The sequence below is a fragment of the Onychomys torridus genome, chromosome 8 (assembly GCF_903995425.1).
Source record: "Onychomys torridus chromosome 8, mOncTor1.1, whole genome shotgun sequence".
Classification (NCBI taxonomy): domain Eukaryota; kingdom Metazoa; phylum Chordata; class Mammalia; order Rodentia; family Cricetidae; genus Onychomys; species Onychomys torridus.
This window is the reverse complement of record NC_050450.1, coordinates 47,321,170-47,339,555: the sequence shown is the minus strand read 5'-3', so window position 1 is coordinate 47,339,555 and position 18,386 is coordinate 47,321,170. Positions and strand designations below refer to the sequence as shown.

Sequence of the window (18,386 nt, the reverse complement as noted above, 5' to 3'; positions counted from 1 at the left end):
CAGGTACCCTCCAAGCCCTGGTACAAGTTGGTGAGACCTGGGTGTCTTGTTGGCTCCCATTACGTTTCAGGGTCACTACCAGCCTCAGTGCTTTTGTGACAACTCAGGTATGTTGCCTTCTATCCTTTCAGTAGGTGGCCAGCCTTGGGATGGTACATGTCTCTGGGTGGGTGTGGCCACTAGGAGATCCAAAGTCCTGAGTGGACCCCTGCCTAAGTGGACAGACCTTCACTCCCTTGAGGTGGTGTTCTAGATAACTAATCTTCACTCATGCTTAGGTGGCCACCTGCAGGGCACAGGTCAGCGTGCAAGCTACAGCTTGAGTCACAGGAAGTACACCCACCCAGCAGACACAGCTTTACAGTCAGAAGAGAACAACTTGCTATATAGACTCTGGCTTGATTTCTACTGTCTGCCCATGCGTGCACACAGGCCCTAAAATTGCTGTTATTGGTCTGCTGAACCACTGCTTCTGTCTAGGCAGGAACTAGACTGGACCTCTTGGGCAGGCAGCAGATGCATTCATATCCACAAAAGTTTGTTCTTCCAACTCCTTCGTCATTTGTGTGGTCTTAAGGCAGCCTCAAGGATAGGATTCTGGTCCCTAGACCAAGTGCCTTCAGATATGCTGGATGGATGCCCCATGCTGGGGCCACAGGATCCCAGCCTAACCTGCCCTCAGTGAGATGATACACTCTACTTTTAAAATACATTTACTTACGTACAAAGTGGGTTGATACAAAAAGAAGTAACCAGATATCCAAACAAACACACATACCCCTAAACCTCAAGGGCCTGTAGCAGCAGAAGTAGCAGAAACAGGAGTCTGGCCTTAGGCTTCTGAGCAACTGTATCTTCCTTGGCATGGAGGCAAGACAAGGGCACTATATACACCCTCACAGAATCACTAGTCTCTGGTCACCTAGGACCCACTCCTCAGCTGCCTGGAGTGGTTGCCACATAAGTTGCCTCCAAATGGTGAGATAGATCCCAAGGTCCAACAAGCTTGGTTCAGAATCCTACCACCTGCCTTATCCCAGATAGGGATGGAATGGTTGGTTTGAGCAAGTAGGGAGGGGGCTGGTGGCCAGGGTCCCAGCAAAGGGCAACCAGGGCTCTGGTGTCCTTTGGTCTAGCCAATTTCTCAGTCATCAAAACCTCTGTCTTGTCGTTTGCGGGATGGGCTCCTTCCACTGTCCTGGCTATGTCCCCGCTTCCTCTTAGAGCAGGGGGAGAAGTCAGAATCATGTCTCTGGTGTCTGGGCCTAGGAAGACAAGGACAACCAGACACTTGAAGGGGTCTCTCACCCTACCAAGGATCCCAACAGGTCTGGCCAGCTCTGCCCCCCACTTCCTTGTGCCCCTGAGGGTAGACCTAGCTTACCTAGCAGGGGAGGGAGATGATGGGCAGCTGTCAGTATCCCTTTTGTATTCCTTGTCTTTCTTCTTGTGTTTCTTGTGTTTCTTCTTCTTGTGTTTCTTTTCTTTCTTGCTTTTCTTAGAGCTCTCTGTACTGCAAGAGAGAATATAAAGGGTCTAAGTGTGAAGGACTGGAGTCTGCCAGCTGAAAGCAGTGGGGTAGTCCCACTAGGGCAGGGTCCATACCATGGCACTGAGCATAGGTAATGTCTACATGCTGTGAGTTTATATTTGTAAGTGAGCTTAATTTATGCTCCTCATCCGCTCCACAAGGCTAAGCTTCCCTCTGGAATGCTGCTAACCTGGGTGCCTCCTTTTGTGGGGTAGTGGGGGAGCCAGCTTCTCACTACGCAGGCTTGTGTAGCCTGGAACTCACTATTTTACTGAAGTACAAAGTTGAGTTGACACAGAAGTAACCAGACAGACAAGCACTGCTAAATCCCAAGGCCTGGAAACCAGCTGGCGGGAACTCTCAGAGATCAGCCCGTCTACCAAGTGCTAGGAATAAAGAAAGGCAAGTGCCACCGCTCCTAGCCTCATACTTTAACTGCTCCACCTCTCATCAAACTGGCCCTGCTGGGTCACCAGTGGCAGCTTCTGAAACTCCATTCCACTTCCAGGCTCCTGGGCTTCCGGATGGGTAGGCACATCCAGCCTGGAGGTGGAGGCCCAAAAGAGCTAAGGCAGTGCTTGGGTCCTTCAAAAAAAAAGACCTGGCATTCAACCTCCCAGTATACCACCTATGATCCTAGACATCCAGTCTCTCATGTGAATACACTCTTAGTGCAGTGTCCTCACGCCCACGCCTGGCATAGTTCACATAGGAGGCCAGCAAGAGACTCACTGACGAATATGAGTAGGCAGAATAGGGACTCAGACTCAACTTACTCCTGCTCGGCCTTGTCCTCAGCACGGGGCTTCTTCCTGGCAGCCGACGGGGCGGTGCTTGGGCCTGCGCTGTCCACGCGGTGGTGCTATATGAGAAATTCAGCTGTGGGGAGGGACACCCAGGGAGTCCCGCCCCACGTCTTCCCAGACACCCCCAAGCCCAAGATCCTGAGCAATGGGGTTGACAAGTTTTACCGTGAACACTGACAGCCCAAGCTTGGCAGCCTCTTTGTCTTCCCGGGATAGTGCCACACGGCCTGCGGAGCCACTGCAGAGGACAGAGCATTGAGGACAGTTCTGGACCACCACCCAGTCCTGCCCGCTTCTCCCCAACCCGCCGCACCTGGCACTGCCCAGGCCCAGCAGCCGGTCCACGCCCTTCTCCTCAGGGTCGCCTCCTTCCCGTTTGCAGATCTCCACGAAGTCCTAGGAACGCGGGGCCGGGGGGGGGGGGGCAGGAGGTTCTAGACCCGTACAGATAGATCCCCTCCCGCCCTGCGGACCCCCAACCCGCATCCCGGACTCACCTCCTTGCTCAGGCCGGTGGGCTGTTTCCTCACGTTCTTGTAACCGCTGCGAGGGTCGGGGGTGCACGTCAAGGGGGCATGCGCCCCAGGGGCCTTCCTCCCTGCCCTGCCCACATCTAGCCCCGCCCCGGAGCCACCCGGATCCCATCCCCGGGGCTGGCAGTCGCCCCGCCGCCCCGGCACTCACAGTGCGGCCAGCAGCGCCTCGCGCTCCGCCTCGCGCACAGCCGCCAGCTCTTCCTCACGGCTCGGGCCGGCACACGGCGCACGGTCCTTCGCGTACCAGGTGAGGTCGCGGCCCTTCTGCCAGCGGCCCACTGGCGCCATCAGCGAGTTGCCTAGGTAGTTCTCCCTCTGCTTGTCGGTCTTCACGTCCTCCCAGTTGAACTGGTCCTGCCCGCCACGCACGCCGCCGCGGCTGGAGCCGAACATGGCGTCGGAGACCCTGCACAATCTCCAGTACCCGCAGCCCCGAGCGTCGCACTCCCGCACCACCCGGCCTCCGGACGCTCGCCGTGACGTCACTCGTGCGCCTGCGCCTCTCACGAAGGTGTCCGCGCGCCTGCGCAGTGCGTGGCTCGGGCAGCCTCAGCCGAGGTCCCTCTTTGCACCCGGTGTTCAGTCAGTACTAGACCCACAGGCGCATCCTTCAGCCCATTACCACGTGCGCCTGCGCACTAGCACCTTGGAAAAAAAAAAAACCGGCTCTGTGCCACCTCACGTGTCACGCTTGTTAGGATCCTCGGTGGACTGGGATGCCCACGAACTTTGGTGACACCAGGAGGGCGCCGCAGGGCTTGTGCTTGACGCCGTGCCTCCTGGAAAGCCAGGCGTGCTAACTCCAAAGGACTGAGGTCCCAGGTCAGTGCTGAAACGCAGTCAAATAGTGGCAAAACTCCTGGGAACACTGAGGGGCTGACAAAGTCGCCAAAGAAACACAGATAAGGCCAGGCGGTAGTGACCTTTAATCCCAGCACTCGGGAGGCAGAGGCAGGCAGATCTCTGTGAGTTCCAGGCCAGCCTTGGCTAGAGTGTGTTCCAGGACAGGCTCCAAAGCTACACAGAGAAACCCTGTCTCAAAAAACCAACCAACCAACCAGCCAACCAAAACCACAGATCAACTCTTCTGTGCACTGGGAGGCAGATTGTGGCACGAAAGTGAGATAAAGGCCACAAAGCCCAACCATCCCTAAACCACAGTGATCTATATTCTGTGTAGGTGAGACTTTACTGACCTAAGAAGTACGAAGAACAGAGTTAACTGCATTTTGTTCTGATTGGGCATGACCAAGAAGAAAGTCAAGGATAACTAAAGTTCTTTGAAGATAGGTTTAGCACTGTCATTTGGCCAGCCCTGAAAAGAATCATTAGTTGTACCTGGCAGCCAAGGAATGATCGAGTCGGTGTCTGGGCTAAAGCTTAAATGATGAGTGCAAGTTTTCTGTATTATAGTCTCAGCCCTGCCTATAATAGATGTGTGGCAAAACACACCCCCATTGTCATGTTTAAATCTTCCACTAGGGTTGTTCTTGAAGGCTGGGCCTTTGAGGTAATGAGGTAGAGCCTCATAGATTAATGCCTCTATGAAGAGAATCCTGGAGAACTCTCTTGCCTTCTGTCACTTGAATGTAAAAATGAGATATTGGCTGACTAGAACCCAGAACAGATCCTTTGTTCAAACTCAACAGTGCTGGCATCCGGATGATTTTGGGAGGTGGTGAGATTCTTCTTGTGTTGGGGGTTTGAATTAAGGTTATGTGAGGATATAATGAATTTGATGTGAAGATAGGAACATCTCATGTTGATATTTCTCAAAAAGGGAAACTGGGATGTCAACCAATGTGACAAGGAACATAAGAATGCCTGGGACCTTCCTCAGCTTCTACAGAATAGGGTAAATGATGTTCCTATTCCTCAGATGTTTTTCTGAAGACAAACATAGTTGTGATTCATATAACCTTGAACATGCTGGCCTCTGAAGCAGGCTCCTCTGCTGAACTGCAAATTCATAACTCTTGTTATCAAAGGAGGTGAAAAATAAAAAAAAAAAAAACAAGTCTTGTCATGCAGACTGCACTCAAGTGCTTGGCTGCCTTAAGCCCCCTGGTTTCCAGTTTTTCCGGTGTTATTCAGGAGAGGCAACTTGGCCAACCTCTCCCAGTTTGTTTCTGTAATAGGGTTTCACTATGTAGCCCTGGCTGGCCACACAGAAATCTACCTGCCTATGCCTCCCAAGTGCTGGGCCTAAAGGTGCATGTGAACCACCACACCTCGCCGTAGTATTTTAGGGACCTATCTTAAGAGCAGTTGGATCACTCTCTTGTAAGAACTCTTCTGTCACTGCTTTCGGGGAAACTTCACATAATTCTACAAAACATGTATAAAATCTGCAACTCTGAGAATAAATTACTATTTATAAAGTACCCAAGCTGGTGAGATGGTTTAGTGGGTAGCTCTTGCTGCCAAGCCTGGTGAAGCAAGTTTTTGTTTTGTTTTCGTTTTTTGGTGGTGGTGGTGGTTTTCTGAGACAGTCTCTCTCAGTGAAATAATCCTGGCTATCCTGGAACTCACTCTGTACACCAGGCTGGCCTCAAACTCACAGAGATCCACCTGCCTCTGCCTCCCAGGTGCTGGGATTAAGGCCTGCACCACCGCCTGGCCTGAAGCAAGTTTAAGCACCAGGATCCACTTGTTGGAGAGAATCAACTTCCACAATGTGTCCTCTGACAACATGCACACCACAGTGTGTACGTCACCCTGATAATTAAAGGACCCAGTCTGTGCTAGGCCTGGTGGCAAAAGTCTGTAATCCAGATCCCCAGGAGGCCGAAGCAGGAAGGTTGGAAGTTCAAGGGCTGCCTAGGCTTACAAAGAGATTTGAAAGCGATTCTGAGCGATTTAGCACGGCCCTGCCTCAACATAAAAGAGAAATGGAGCCAGGCAGTGGTGGTGCAAGCCCTTAGTCCCAACACTTGGAAGGCAGAGGCAGGCAGATCTCTAAGCTCGAGGCCAGCCTAGTCTACAGAGTTCCAAAACAGCCAGGATTGTTAATAGAGAAACCTTGTCTTTGAAAACAGGAAAAAAAAAAAAAAGAGAGAGAGAGAGCGCGAGCGAGCGCGCGCGAGACAGACAGACAGACAGCTATATCTTAATGATAGGTCTTGAGTTCCATACCTAGTCTGAAACATTACCCAACCTGGCGCTCTCTGGCATCCAAAATAGACGAAAACAGCCCCACTTTTGTTGATGTCTTTGTTCTGAACACAGGCCGAGTACCTGCCAACAGCTTGTGAGGCACCTGGTATAAGCCCTGAGTTCATGTCCTGGCTTTGGAAGACACAGCTGGAACCATATCCGTCAGGACAAGATCACACTAGAGATGGATGTATGGCACGGATGGACCCAAGGGGAGCTGTACAGTAAGGGAGCAGCAGTCATGTGGTCCACAGTGAAAGAGGAGTAACCCACCACCTCCCAGGGAAGATCTCCAGAAAGCAAGACAGCAGCTTCTGGGGCCCTCACCATTAACCTGGTTCTAAGGATGTAGAAAGCTGAGCTGCACTGTCTGACCAGATTGCTTACTAGGTGAAGCTAAGGGGAGCATGGCTATGGGGCTGGGAGGATGTGGGACAAGTGTCCAGACCGGTTCCAAGCCTGTGCAGCCCTGAGGAGCTGCCTATTTCAGTGAGACCCAGAATCTGCAGCAACTGACTACAGCCATGAAGGGTTGGGTACTCATGAAGTTAGGTACTATGTGCACCCTTGCATCTGGAGGAAGCCATTGGGATCACGCCAACATAAAGATGTACAAAGGTTTAGGCAGCTGTTTATTGGCTTTGGTTTGTGTGGCCACTTACTCTGCAGACTGGAGTAGACTAGGAGTTCAAGACACAGCCTGGCCAGATGGTGGTGCATGCCTTTAATCCAGGAGGCAGGGGCAGGTGGATCTAAGTTCAAGGTCAGCCTGGTCTACAGCACGAGCCAGGACAGCCAGGGCTGTACAGAGAAACCCGGTCTCGAAAACAAACAAAATGACACACAGCTTGGCCACACTCCTGGGTCCCCAAGGGCGGGAAAGTGTTTGACCCTGAGTAGCCTTTTAGGGAAGGACCAATAAAGGGAGGCGGTGAGAAAGACCCCTGCAGGCTATGTGTGACCTAGGAATTTAACTTGGAGGTTCCTAGGGGGAGGCAGGTAGAGCTGTTAGTTGCTGGGTGCTTCTTGCCCACTGTCTACATACTTCACAACTAACCTTGAAGCAGTATTTAAAACCCAGAGGTTTGGGGTTGAGGATTTAGCTCAGTGATAGGTGGAGTGCTTGCCTAGCAAGCACAAGGGCCTGGGTTCAGTCCTCAGCTCCAAAAAAATAAAAAAAAATTAAAAAATTAGAGGAAAAAAAAAACAAACCAAAAACCCAGAGGTTTGAAGCTGAGTGTGATGGCACATCCCTTTAATCCCAGTACTCACAAGGAAGCATCAGGGCTGGTCTACCTAATGAGTTATAGACCAACCAGGGTAAGACTTTGTCTTTAAAAACAAAAACAAAAAACAAAACCCAAATAGCCAGGTGGTAGTGGCACAAGCCTTTAATTCCAGCACTTGGGAGGCAGAGGCACGAGGATCTCTGTGAGTTCAAAGATATCCTCACCTGCAGAGCATTCCAGGAAGGGCTCCAAAGCTACACACAGAAACCCTGTCTCAAAAAACCAAAAAAAGCCCAAACCAAACCAAACCAACAAATAAACAAAAACCCACAGGTTTGACCTAAATGGGCCTTAAACCCTCTGATCTGTTTTAACTCCAGTCTTTCAATCTGGCTTTGAACTGGCACATACTTTCCAGAAATGATGAGTTTCAGGCCGGGACTTCCACATCAAAGACAAGGACAGGAGGCTGCGGTTTCAAGAATGTAGTTTTCAGGCAGATGCCTCTCCATCCTACAAAATGTCTCTGGTGTGACTCCCTGACATAGTTACTTCTTGGTCTTGGTCCAAAACCGTTTGTATCGTTCAGTGTCAAAATTGTCAATCATCTCTGGCTCCTCCTCCTCCCTCTTCTGCAAGAGCTGAGCCTCACGTTTTCGGAATCGGGCCCGGCGCTCTTCTGGAGATAGGGAATCCAGGTCTAGGGGCATCTGCATGGGGAGAAGTAAAGGTATGTACACGCCACTGGGGAGAGTCCGAGAATGAGTGGGAAGACAGCTGGGCCTCTTCTACCTGTGCCTTCTATCCTGTGCTGGCCTGCTGGTTACAGATTTGGTTGGCCTTGCTTTCCCTTCAAAACGGTAGTTTTTCTACGTAGTGTATGTTTAAGACAAAGTTTTAAGTAGTCTAAGAAAGCCTTGAACTCACAATAATCATCCTCAGCCTCCAATGTGCTACGATTATAGATGTGTACTATCATGCCTGGTTTTATGTGGTCCTTGAACCAAAGGCTTTGTGCTGTGGAATATTAGTTGAAGATGTGTTACATTTGTTTATGATATGGAACATTTGTTTAATGATGCAAAGATGTGTTGCATTCTTTTATGTTGCATTTGTTGAACTCTGTGAAGCTGTGTCACTGTGCCTTGTGTAAGACACCTGATGGTTTAATAAAGAACTGAATGGTCAATAACTAGGTGGGAGAAAGGATAAGCGAGGCTAGCGGGCAGAGAGAAAAATAGGAGAAATCTGGGAAGAGATCTAGGAGTGAGAAAAGGAGAAGGAGAGGATGCCAGGGGCCAGCCACCCAGCTACACAGTCAGGCAGAGTAAGAAGTAAAGAAAGGGATATAGGATAGAGAAGGACAAAAAGCCCAGAGGCAAAAGGTAGACAGGAGAATTTAAATGAAGAAAAGCTGGTTAGAAACAAGCCAAGCTAAGGCCGGGCATTCATAAGAAAGAATAAGCCTCCATGTATCTATCTATTTAGGAGCTGGGTGGCGGGCCCCCAAAAACAGAGAGTAAAGAATAAAAAACAATAGCTTTGTACCTCTTAGAAAAGCACTCTACCAACTAGAACACACTCCAGTCCAGATTTGGCAGGTTTTGTTTTTGTTGTTTTTTTTTTCCTTCTATTTTTTAAAATATAATTTATTTTATTTTATTTGCATTGGTGTTTTGCTGCATGCATATAGACTGTGTGAGGGTGTCAGATCTTGGAGTTATAGACAGTTGTGAGCTGCCATGAGGGTACTGGGACTTGAACCCATGCCCTCTGGGAGAGCAGTCAGTGCCCTTAACCACTGAGCCATCTCTCCATTCCCTTGTTGTTTTTAAACAGACTTGTTAAGCCTGGCGTGGTAACACAGGCTTATAATTTCAACACTTAAAGAGGCAGGAAGTTTAGGAGGTCAAGGTGAGCCTCAGTATGTAAGATCAAAGCCAGCCTGTTTTCATAAGACCCTGTACCAATAAAACAAAAACAAAACCCAAAAAAGAAATAATTTTTTGTTCTAATTTTGATGGTTGGAGCTTTTGGCGTAAATTCCTCCAACAACCTGTTGCCCTCCTCCTCCATTGTAGTATAGTGACTCTAGCTACATATGCAACTCCAGCCCCAAGTTCTGGCACTTCGCCCCAACACTACTACGGCTCAGCAGGTACCTGCTGAAGGACGCTTACCACTAGCATGCGCCGTGGCTCCCGGTATCGGATATGGATAGTGGAACCGTCCTGCTTGACCAACAGCACAGGGTAGAGGCGAGCATAGGCCTGGCGGCGCAGGCGACTGAGTGAAGCTCTGCTGCTGTCAGCTCTCCAAGAGGATGTGTGGAGGTGGCAGGGTGCGGGAGAGGCTGCCCTCACAGCACAGTGCCTCAGCAGGCTACAGGCAGACATGCAAACAATGGTTGGTGGACGGGGGTGAGCCAGAAGGCACCTCATGCCAAGCCTGCCAGCCACTCTCAGGGTATGACTGAGAACTGCCCAGCAACCAGACACTAGCAAAGATTGATGAGTCCCATTTAGGGACCTCTGTTGAGTTATTAGCATAGTCAAAGCAGTCTATAGTGGGTGACTCAGGGTACAGCAAGCCTTCCAGCACTGAGGACAGGGGATAACAACTCCTTCCTGGAGAGGACAGGGTGTCTTGGGATGTACCTTAGGGAACTGGAATTCCATGCTTACCCAAGCAGGCTGCCCAAAGGCATTGTTTTTCCTTCGAGCTCTGATGGCACAAGAAAACAGTCACTGGCCCAGATGTAGGACCTGCTAGGCAAGGAAAAAAAAATCTGATTCTTGTACTTGATTATTGTCCTAAAATCCTGGCCTGGAGCTAAGTCAGACGCAGGTGCGTCTCTAGCAGCATATCCAGTTGTCCCTTGGTATTCATGGAGAATTGGTTCCCAGAGTCCCATATAGATAATCAAATTGACAGACTGTCAGCTTTTTGCTGTACAATGGCATAGCATTTGCATTTGATCTGTGCACTGGTTCCCATGTGCCTTAAATCACTTAGAACACCTAAAAGAATACAAAACCAGCTATGGAAGTGCATGTCTGTATTTCCAACACTCTGGAGGCAGAGGCAGGTAGATCAGGAGTTCAAGTTATCCGGTTACACAGGGAACTAAAGGTCAGGCTGTGTTGTTACTTGAGACCCTGTGTCAAAAAACTTAAGCAAACAACCTGAGATTATACAATAGCCATATAACAGTTATTAAACGATTTTGTTTACAAAACAAAACAAAAAACCCTATGTTCAATGTAGACTAAAAAAAAAGTTATCTTCTGCCTTTAATCCCAGCACTCAGGAGGCAGAGCCAGTCGGATCTCTGTGAGTTCGAGGCCAGCCTGGTCTACAGAGTGAGTTCCAGGAAAGGCGCAAAAGCTACACAGAGAAACCCTGTCTCGAAAAACAAACAAACAAAAAAGTTATCTTCAATCTGTGGCTTGAATTCTCGGTTACAGAAGACCAGGTGTGCGCTCAGTCACTTGCCAGTCTATCGTACTAGCCCTCTAGCCTCGAATTAGAATAGCTCGTGGAGGCTTTTTACAAAAGCAGTTACCAGGGTCCTCCCCTCCCAAGACTGGGTCAGTCTTCAGCAGGACTGAGGCCCACCCATTCCTGAAGGTTATGGAGTCAGAACCTCCCCCTGTGCGGGAGCGTGTTGGTGTTGCTTGGTTCACTTTCTTTTAAACATCGTTTTAGTTTTTATAACAATACCGCGAGGTTACAGACGGGAAAAGAAGCTAGGGCTACTTTCTCCAATGCCACAAACTCCCAGAGTGGTCTGCGCAGGCGGAAGTCGAGTGTCCTACACTCAGCAACATTAAACCAGTGGGAGAGTGATTAGGAGGGTCCCACGTCGGGAAGGGAGCCGAAAGGAGGGGCCCGCTGCCTCTCGAAAGAGACGACCCCGCCGGTCAGTACCCCAAGTCCGGGACCTCCTCTTCTCCAGCCACGACGACGAGGCCCGGGTTAGTGTGTGGAAGAGCCCCCTCCCATCCTCCCCACACCACGGTGCCACTCGCCCTCCCTTTCCCTCCACAGTGGTGGGGCCGGTAGGTGCCGGCGCTCAAGAGACTCCAACCTGCGGCCGCCACCTCAGCGTTGCAGGGACCTCGTAGACCGCCGTGCAGAACTTTACTCAGTAGGTGGTAAACTGAGGCCGGGCCACGCAGGAACCCGTCTCCGGAGACACCGTGACCCAGGTCTCCCGTAGGCGCCGCGTCGCGCGGCGATGACGTCACGCGACGCCGGGCTGCGGCCCTCCGTTAAGGGCGGGGTAAGACCAGGTGGGCGTGGTTAAGGCTGACCGAAGCCTGGTTAGTTGTCCAAGTTCCCTGAACGGGACTGTTGCTGCGGGTGGTCAAACCTGAGTAGGCAAGACCAGCGCACTACCCTGGCGAGACCCAGTGTGGGCGGGAGGCGGTCGGGACTCTCTGACTTTCCGGGGTGCAGGCTGCACGCGCTGTGCAGTGAGTGGATAGAAAGAAGCAGGACAGCCTTGCTACAGGCCCCTGTGCGACCTTGGTATCTGTGGGAGCCCGTTTTCAGGTTCCTCGAGGCTTTACTGAGCAGGTCTGCATAGAGAGGATGATTATGACCACGGGCCTGAGTGCAGGTGTCTGAGATGGTCTGCACTTGTCTGTGCTGGGGGTGGGGGGTGGGGGGGGAAGTCTTTTGCCCACCCCTTGGCATTTCTATAAATACCCTGAGGCAGAGACAGTCAGGGCGGGTTGGAATAGGTTCCAGGCCCTCTGGAGGCTGCTCTGTATTTTCTGTTTATCTCCACAATCTAAATCCTTCTATCTAATATTTCCTGCTGCTCACACTCAAGAAAACTCTGGGGAGCTGTGGGGTTGGTGGGTAAACGCCCTGCAGGTATCTAAGTTTCCACACCTGGTTGTTTTCCAGGTTTGTTCTGGATGCGATGGTCGCCCCTTTTTCTCAGCAAGTACACAGCTTGTAAGGGGGCTCGTGGTGGACCCAGGTCTGGAAGATAGACATCCGACTGCCTCTGCCTCCTGAGTGCTGGGATTAAAAGGCGTGGGCCACCACCGCCTGGCTTAATTTAAGTTTTAAAAGCTACTTGGGAACAAGCCTAAGCTAAAGCCATATTCTCATAATTAATAAGTCTCGGTGTCATTATTCAGGAGCTGGCAATCCGAAGCTTGGCTATAGCTAAGTCTGGGGGGCAGGTGATGAGGGCATCACACACCTGGTGACAGGCTTGCTTTGAGGGTTTTGTTGTTTTTTTGTTTTGCTTTTTTGTTTTTGTTTTTTGAGACAAGATTTCTCTGTATAGCTTTGTGCCTTTCCTGGAACTCACTCTGTAGACCAGGCTGGCCTCAAACTCACAGAGATCAATCTGCCTCTGCTTCCCGAGTGCTGGGATCAAAGGCGTGTGCCACCACTGCCCAGCTTGCTTTGAGTTTATGAGGCTCTGAGATCTTATATTTGTCTTCCATTCTCCAAATCCTGAGACTCATTTTCACTGTCTATTTTCCCGACTAGGGAACCCAAAATTGCTTTGAATACAGTGATAATAAAGAGAATATGGATATGTCTTAAATATGTTACAGGCCAGAGAGTGGAGGGGAAAAAGAATAAGGCTGTTTGTTTATCTGTTTATTTACTTATTTTTGCTTTTTGTGACAGGATCTCACTATGTAGTCCTGGCTGTCCTGGAACTCACTCTGTAGACCATACTGACCTTGAACTCACAGAGCTCCACCTGCTTGTGCCTCCTGTGTGTTGGGATTAAAGGTATGAGCCACCAGGTCCAGTATATAAGGCCATTTTTTAAAGTTTGTTTATTTATACTGTATACAGTATTCTGCCTGCATGTGTCCCTGCACTTCACAAGAGGGCACCAGGTCTCTTATTATAGATGGTTGTGAGCCACCATGTGGTTGCTGGGAATTGAACTCAGGACCTCTGGAAGAGCAGCCAGTGCTCTTAACCACTGAGCCATCTCTCCAGCCCTCATAAGGCCATATTTTTAACTCACAACTTTAAACCAGACAAAGAGGAGGAAGAGGAGGGAGAAAGTCCTCTGCTCTTCATTGTTTTCTTTGTGCTGAACTTCACCTATCAAGGCCATGTCACAGCCCACTTTTCAAAAGAACCAGCCAAGAAGTAGCAAGATTTTTCTTTATGAGCAAGACTTGGTGGCTCACACCTATAGTTCCAGCACTCAAGAACCTGAGGCAGGAATATCCTCAGGAGGACAAGGCTAAAATAGGCTAAATTAGTGAGTTCCAGTCTAGCTTGGTCTATAGCAAGTTCCAGAGCAGCCAGCCAAGGCTACATAGAGAGAACCTGTCTGAAGAAAAACAAAACAATAAAATCCCAAATAAACAAATAAAAATTAAGGAGCCAAGAATATTCCTCAAAGTGATATAGGTGCCTGCTGCCAGGCTTGACTACCTGATTTCCATCCCAGAAACGCGGGTGATAGGAGAGAGCTCACTGCTGCAGATATCCTCTGAAATCCATACGTGCATCATGTTACACGGGCACCCGCCCCCAGACACACACAGAATAAATAAACACAGTGTAATCTAAAAATCAAAACCAAAACCCTTCTCTTCAGGGACTAGTGTCCTTCCACATTGGAAATTAACAGATTGCCTCTTCACAGCTGTGTTTTTGCCTCTAACTTGAACATCTTGCCCACAGTAGACAAGACCTGCTGTCACTGGATCCTAATGGCTCCCTAGGGGGTAGGGGATGAGAAGGCGTGGCTTCAACAAATGCACAGACACCAGGAGTCAGTTGAAGGCAAACAACAAACTCGTTTATTCAGTAACGGGGAAAGCCTTATATACCCTCCTCCCAGCACCCAAGTTGTGTTCCAATCTGGTGGCATTTCGTGGTCATCCCTCATTAGCTGGGCACAATCAGGAACTCTGACAGCGCCTGTTACTAGGCCCTCAGGCAATCTCCAGGTTGGCTCATAAGGAAGTAAATTGTGTGCATGCCTTAGCAACTGGTTTGAGCCAATTTCTTCAACCCTGTGGACCTGTCCTACTCCACCCACACTACTACCTGAGCTTCCTTGCTGGTCAACTGCAATCTCAAAACCTGCCCCAGGCTGATCCAGCCTACTGGAGCTTACCGGAGTGTTGTGTGCTTCCAGGGAGATCACAAGCAAGCAAGCAACAGGAATGCAGTATATTGAGAGAGGAAGTCAGAATGTGGAGTTTATATGAGGATTGAATGATAATGTGGCTTGGGCCTGGGTCACTTCTTTTCCATGCTTTGGACGAAACCTTAACAGCTTTGTCAGTGCCTGGGAATATTTATGGCCTTGAGGTAGTACCACACAGCACCTGAAGCTTCAGATTCAGTGATTCTGTCTCAAAGGATAAAATAGAGGAGATGGATAGAGGAAGACACACTTGATACTGATCTGTGACTTACATAAAAATAGACATGGGTGTGTGAGAACACACTCACTCAGAGAGGGACATTAGGGAAGGAGAAGGTGAGTATCTTTTTCCAAATGAGTGTCCTACAGAAAGGTAAGTGAATGATAGGCACAATCACTGCAATGGGCCAACTGGTTTCAAGAAAATGCTCATGCAACCAAAGCCCCTGTTGGTGGGTAGGACAACTGAGGCAGGGGCCTTCCACCAAGCAAAATTAGTGCCCAGGAAGGGCACACTTGTAAAGGCAGCATCCTGCCTTCATGCCTCATTTCCATAAGGGACACACAAGGTTCTTTTTGTTTGAGAGGTTGATCAGGGCTAAAACAGGAACTCCAAGTTGCAAGATGTGCCAGGTTAAGGACCTCTTCTTAGGGACTCTAGTGTGAAAATTGGCTTCTCCTCTTGTCTTTAAACCAGTGGTGAGTTACAATGAGGGTTGCTGTATTGGCTGGTTTTGTGTCGACTTGACACAAGCTAGAGTCATCAAGGAGGAAGGAGCCTCAGTTGAGGAAATGCCTCCATGAGATCCAGCTGTAAGGCATTTTCTCAAGTAGTGATCAATGAGAGAGGGCCGAGTCCATAGTAGGTGGTACCATCCCTGTGCTGGTGGTCCTGGGTTCTTTTAGTAAGCAGGCTGAGCAAGCCATGAGGAACAAGCCAGTAAGCAGCACCACCACTCCCCATCCCACCCCACCATGGTCTCTGCATCAGCTCTTGCCCCCAGGTTCTGGCCCTGTTTTGACTTCCTTCAATGATGGACGACAGTGTGGAAATGTAACCCAAATAAACCCTTTCTAACCCATCCATCTTTTGGTCATGCCATTTCATCATAGTAATACTGACCCTGCCTAAGCCATTTTTCAAAAGTCCAAGTCCAAATTCTCTCCCTAAGTTAAAGGCTCCTGTAAACAAGTTACATACCTCCAAGATACAACAGTGAGGTAGGCCCAAGTTAAACATTTCCACACCAGACAGGAAGAATGCTTTGTCCCAAGGACAGCCCGAGGTGCATCAGGCAACTGCTAAATCCTCTGGATGTGGCACCATGTGTACACCAGGGTGGGAGTAGCCCTAGGCTACCCTCCCCATACAGTGTGACCAGTTGTGGGACCATGGCTGGTGTCACTCACATTAATGTTGGCCCTACTTTTCTGGGATCTTAGCTGCGCCCCTACTTTACAGCTTTGATGCCATCTAGGGGTTCAGGAACAGGTTAATTTCCTCTGACAATCAAAGAACTAAAAGGCAGGGGTGGGGCCCAGAGAAACGACTTAGTTGTTAAGAGCATCGCCTGCCAGAGGAACCAGGTTCAATTCCTGGCACCCATATGATGGCTCACTACTATTTATAACTCCAGTCCCAGGGCATCCAAGGGCACCAGGCACACACATGCAGGCAGAACACTCATATACATAAATAATTTTAAAAAGAATTAAAAGGCCGAAAAGATGTGTTACTGGAAATATCAAGTTAGGAGAGCCATCATAGGGTACCTGGGAAATCAGTGTGCCCTGTTGAAGTTCTTATTTTTATTAATAAAGGAAGCTGAGAACTAACACAAACAGAAGCTCAAAGACAAAGGATGGCCTCAAACAGAAGCTCAAGGACAATTCATTAGTGGCAAAGGAATTCCCAGGGCAGGCAAGGTGTAACTTTCAGTGTCCTGGTGAAAGAAAATGACGACGTGACTGTTCCAAGGTAAGGTTGAGGGGAAGGGTTTTATGTAGATATGAGGAAGAGGATACAGCCAGAGGCATCTGGAAGATTCCAGAGCAGGGGGCAAGGAAGACTGAACATGTTCAGCAGACTGAACTGGGCCATGAGAAGGGTGTGGTGGGGGTGGGGTAGGGAATAAGAGAAAAGAGAGGGACAAGAGAGAGGACCAGGAGCCAAGAGCAGAGGACCGAGAGAGTGCATGGCCAAAATGGCAGGTTTTTATGGGACAGAGAACTGAGGAAGGGAAGGGAAGCCCCTGGGCTGGAGAGGTTTAAGGTAGCGGGAAGGGTGCCATTTGTAGTTAGAGTTTTCCTGCCTGGCCCACAGTCAGGACAAATCTCTCTCACCCGCCAGTCCCACAGTCGCTCAGACCCAACCAAGTAAGCACACAGAAACTTACATTGTTTAGAAACTGTATGGCTGTGGCAGGCTTCTTGTTATCTACTTCTTCTATCTTAAATTAACCCATTTCTGTTATTCTATACTTTGCCACATGGCTTGTGGCTTACCAGTGTCTTTACATGTTGCTTCTTATGGCAGCGGCTGGCGGTGTCTCTCTCCACCCTTCTACTTCCCAGAATTCTCTTCTCTCTTGTCCCTCCTATACTTCCTGCCTGGCCACTGGCCAATCAGAACTTTATTTACACAGAGCGATATCCACAGCACTTCCCCTTTTCTTTTTTTAAGGAAGGTTTTAACTTTTACATAGTATAATTACATATCACAAAACAATTATCTAGCAAGAATTATAGTTACAATATTAAAGAAGATACCCTATCTTATATTTGTGAGTCTAAGGTTTTATATCTAACTTATCTTGTATCATAACTGAGGAAATTACAACTATCTAGTCTTCAATCACATCAAAGACTTCAGAAGGATATATTATTACCTGAGAAATGGGAGAAGGATGCAAGTAACTTTTGGGAGTCTTGCAGGATAGACAGAGACAGCTGGCAGCCTGGACAGTCACCTAATGTTCCTTTGTAAAGTTGGGGACATTTGTCTTTAGCCCACAGGGCTAGAGTCTCTCGATCACTTCTCTCAGTGTCCTGTAGAATGTCTGGCAGTTTCCTCTGCGAAGCAGGAACCTGAAGGACCATTTTGTCAAGCAAAGTTTAGTGATCACCTTTCTATTGGTCCTGCATGTCCAGTCGATCAAGCAGTCCAGGCAAGAACAGTTTCTTGCCCAAATGACTATTTTTGCCAAGGTGAAGATAAGATATGAAGTGTCTTCAATGCCCATTCTCCTCTCTGAAGTAAATCGGTGTTGCCAGGAGCAGACATGTCTCACTGTCCAGAAAGTCTAAATTTTAAAAATATTTTAAATGCCATATTCTGTAGGTCTTTGAAGTATTTGAAGATTACCTATCTATCTGAAATATCTCTATGTATACCTAGAAGACTTAACTAACATGGCTATGAGTATGATTATCTATTTTTAATTATCCATTACAATTTAAATGAGCTATACAAACATAATACCTTAAACATGAGTAGAAATATGCACACAGTATAACAAAATTAACTTTAAGTTTGTATCAATAGACTAAAGTCTATACCAATGTAAAACATTTTAAACAAGTTGTTGCTCTTTAGAAGTAAGTTTCTTAATCTACCCTTTTTTCCTATTGTATCTATATCATATCTCCTTTTCTTCTTTAGAAAGAGATCACATTTATAATCAACCTGTTTTAAATAAAAGTACTGTTTTTTTTCTGTCCCACACCAGAGGGTTCTTCTGATTTAGGACACAAAAATCTCTTAACCTTTTTTTTTAGCAATATGTTTGGGTTTAGAGAAGGAGTGAGCCAATTCTATCTCCAAAGCAAGCTTGATAATTTTGGGAAATTGGGCGTAGTTTCTCTTACTACTTCCTGCTGAAGGGGGGCACTGTATCTTATGGGGACACAAAGAAAATTTTAGGATTATGGAGTAGTCCATTAGGGTGAACCTCTGAGCCAGTTGCCTTGAAA

The 18,386-nt window shown here is 48.5% G+C and overlaps 2 protein-coding genes across 3 annotated transcripts; both read right to left on the bottom strand.

The window, feature by feature from the left end:
- Window positions 1-697: 697 nt before the first annotated feature.
- Window positions 698-3,382, bottom strand: C8H1orf35 (chromosome 8 C1orf35 homolog). Its single transcript, XM_036195521.1, has 7 exons — window positions 3,022-3,382; window positions 2,835-2,880; window positions 2,651-2,733; window positions 2,503-2,575; window positions 2,308-2,393; window positions 1,385-1,513; window positions 698-1,265 (listed from the first exon to the last, which is right to left on the bottom strand). The coding sequence occupies exons 1-7, from the start codon at window positions 3,264-3,266 to the stop codon at window positions 1,145-1,147; spliced, it is 783 nt and encodes a 260-aa protein (XP_036051414.1). The 5' UTR covers window positions 3,267-3,382; the 3' UTR covers window positions 698-1,144.
- A 4,042-nt stretch (window positions 3,383-7,424) lies between these two features.
- Window positions 7,425-11,503, bottom strand: Mrpl55 (mitochondrial ribosomal protein L55). Of its 2 annotated transcripts, none has more exons than XM_036196351.1 (4): window positions 11,349-11,503; window positions 9,943-10,026; window positions 9,439-9,640; window positions 7,425-7,968 (listed from the first exon to the last, which is right to left on the bottom strand). In XM_036196351.1, the coding sequence occupies exons 2-4, from the start codon at window positions 9,963-9,965 to the stop codon at window positions 7,807-7,809; spliced, it is 387 nt and encodes a 128-aa protein (XP_036052244.1). In that variant the 5' UTR covers window positions 9,966-10,026; window positions 11,349-11,503; the 3' UTR covers window positions 7,425-7,806. The 2 variants fall into 2 exon arrangements, with proteins under 2 accessions (XP_036052244.1, XP_036052243.1); XM_036196350.1 differs by having other exon boundaries at window positions 9,943-10,023.
- Between the last annotated feature and the right edge of the window lie 6,883 nt (window positions 11,504-18,386).

Bases quoted from the DNA above. Each gene is read 5' to 3' on its own strand.
- Mrpl55 (XM_036196351.1), bottom strand. From the start codon at position 9,965: ATGCCTTTGGGCAGCCTGCTTGG. The intron at 9,641-9,942 runs GTAAGCATGGAA...GTCTGCCTGTAG, and splicing joins CCTTTGGGCAGCCTGCTTGG to CCTGCTGAGGCACTGTGCTG. The intron at 7,969-9,438 runs GTAAGCGTCCTT...CTCCCCATGCAG, and splicing joins AGCCACGGCGCATGCTAGTG to ATGCCCCTAGACCTGGATTC.
- C8H1orf35 (XM_036195521.1), bottom strand. From the start codon at position 3,266: ATGTTCGGCTCCAGCCGCGGCGGCGTGCGTGGCGGGCAGGACCAGTTC. The intron at 2,881-3,021 runs GTGAGTGCCGGG...CGACCCTCGCAG, and splicing joins GAGGCGCTGCTGGCCGCACT to CGGTTACAAGAACGTGAGGA. The intron at 2,394-2,502 runs GTAAAACTTGTC...TTTCTCATATAG, and splicing joins TTGGGCTGTCAGTGTTCACG to CACCACCGCGTGGACAGCGC.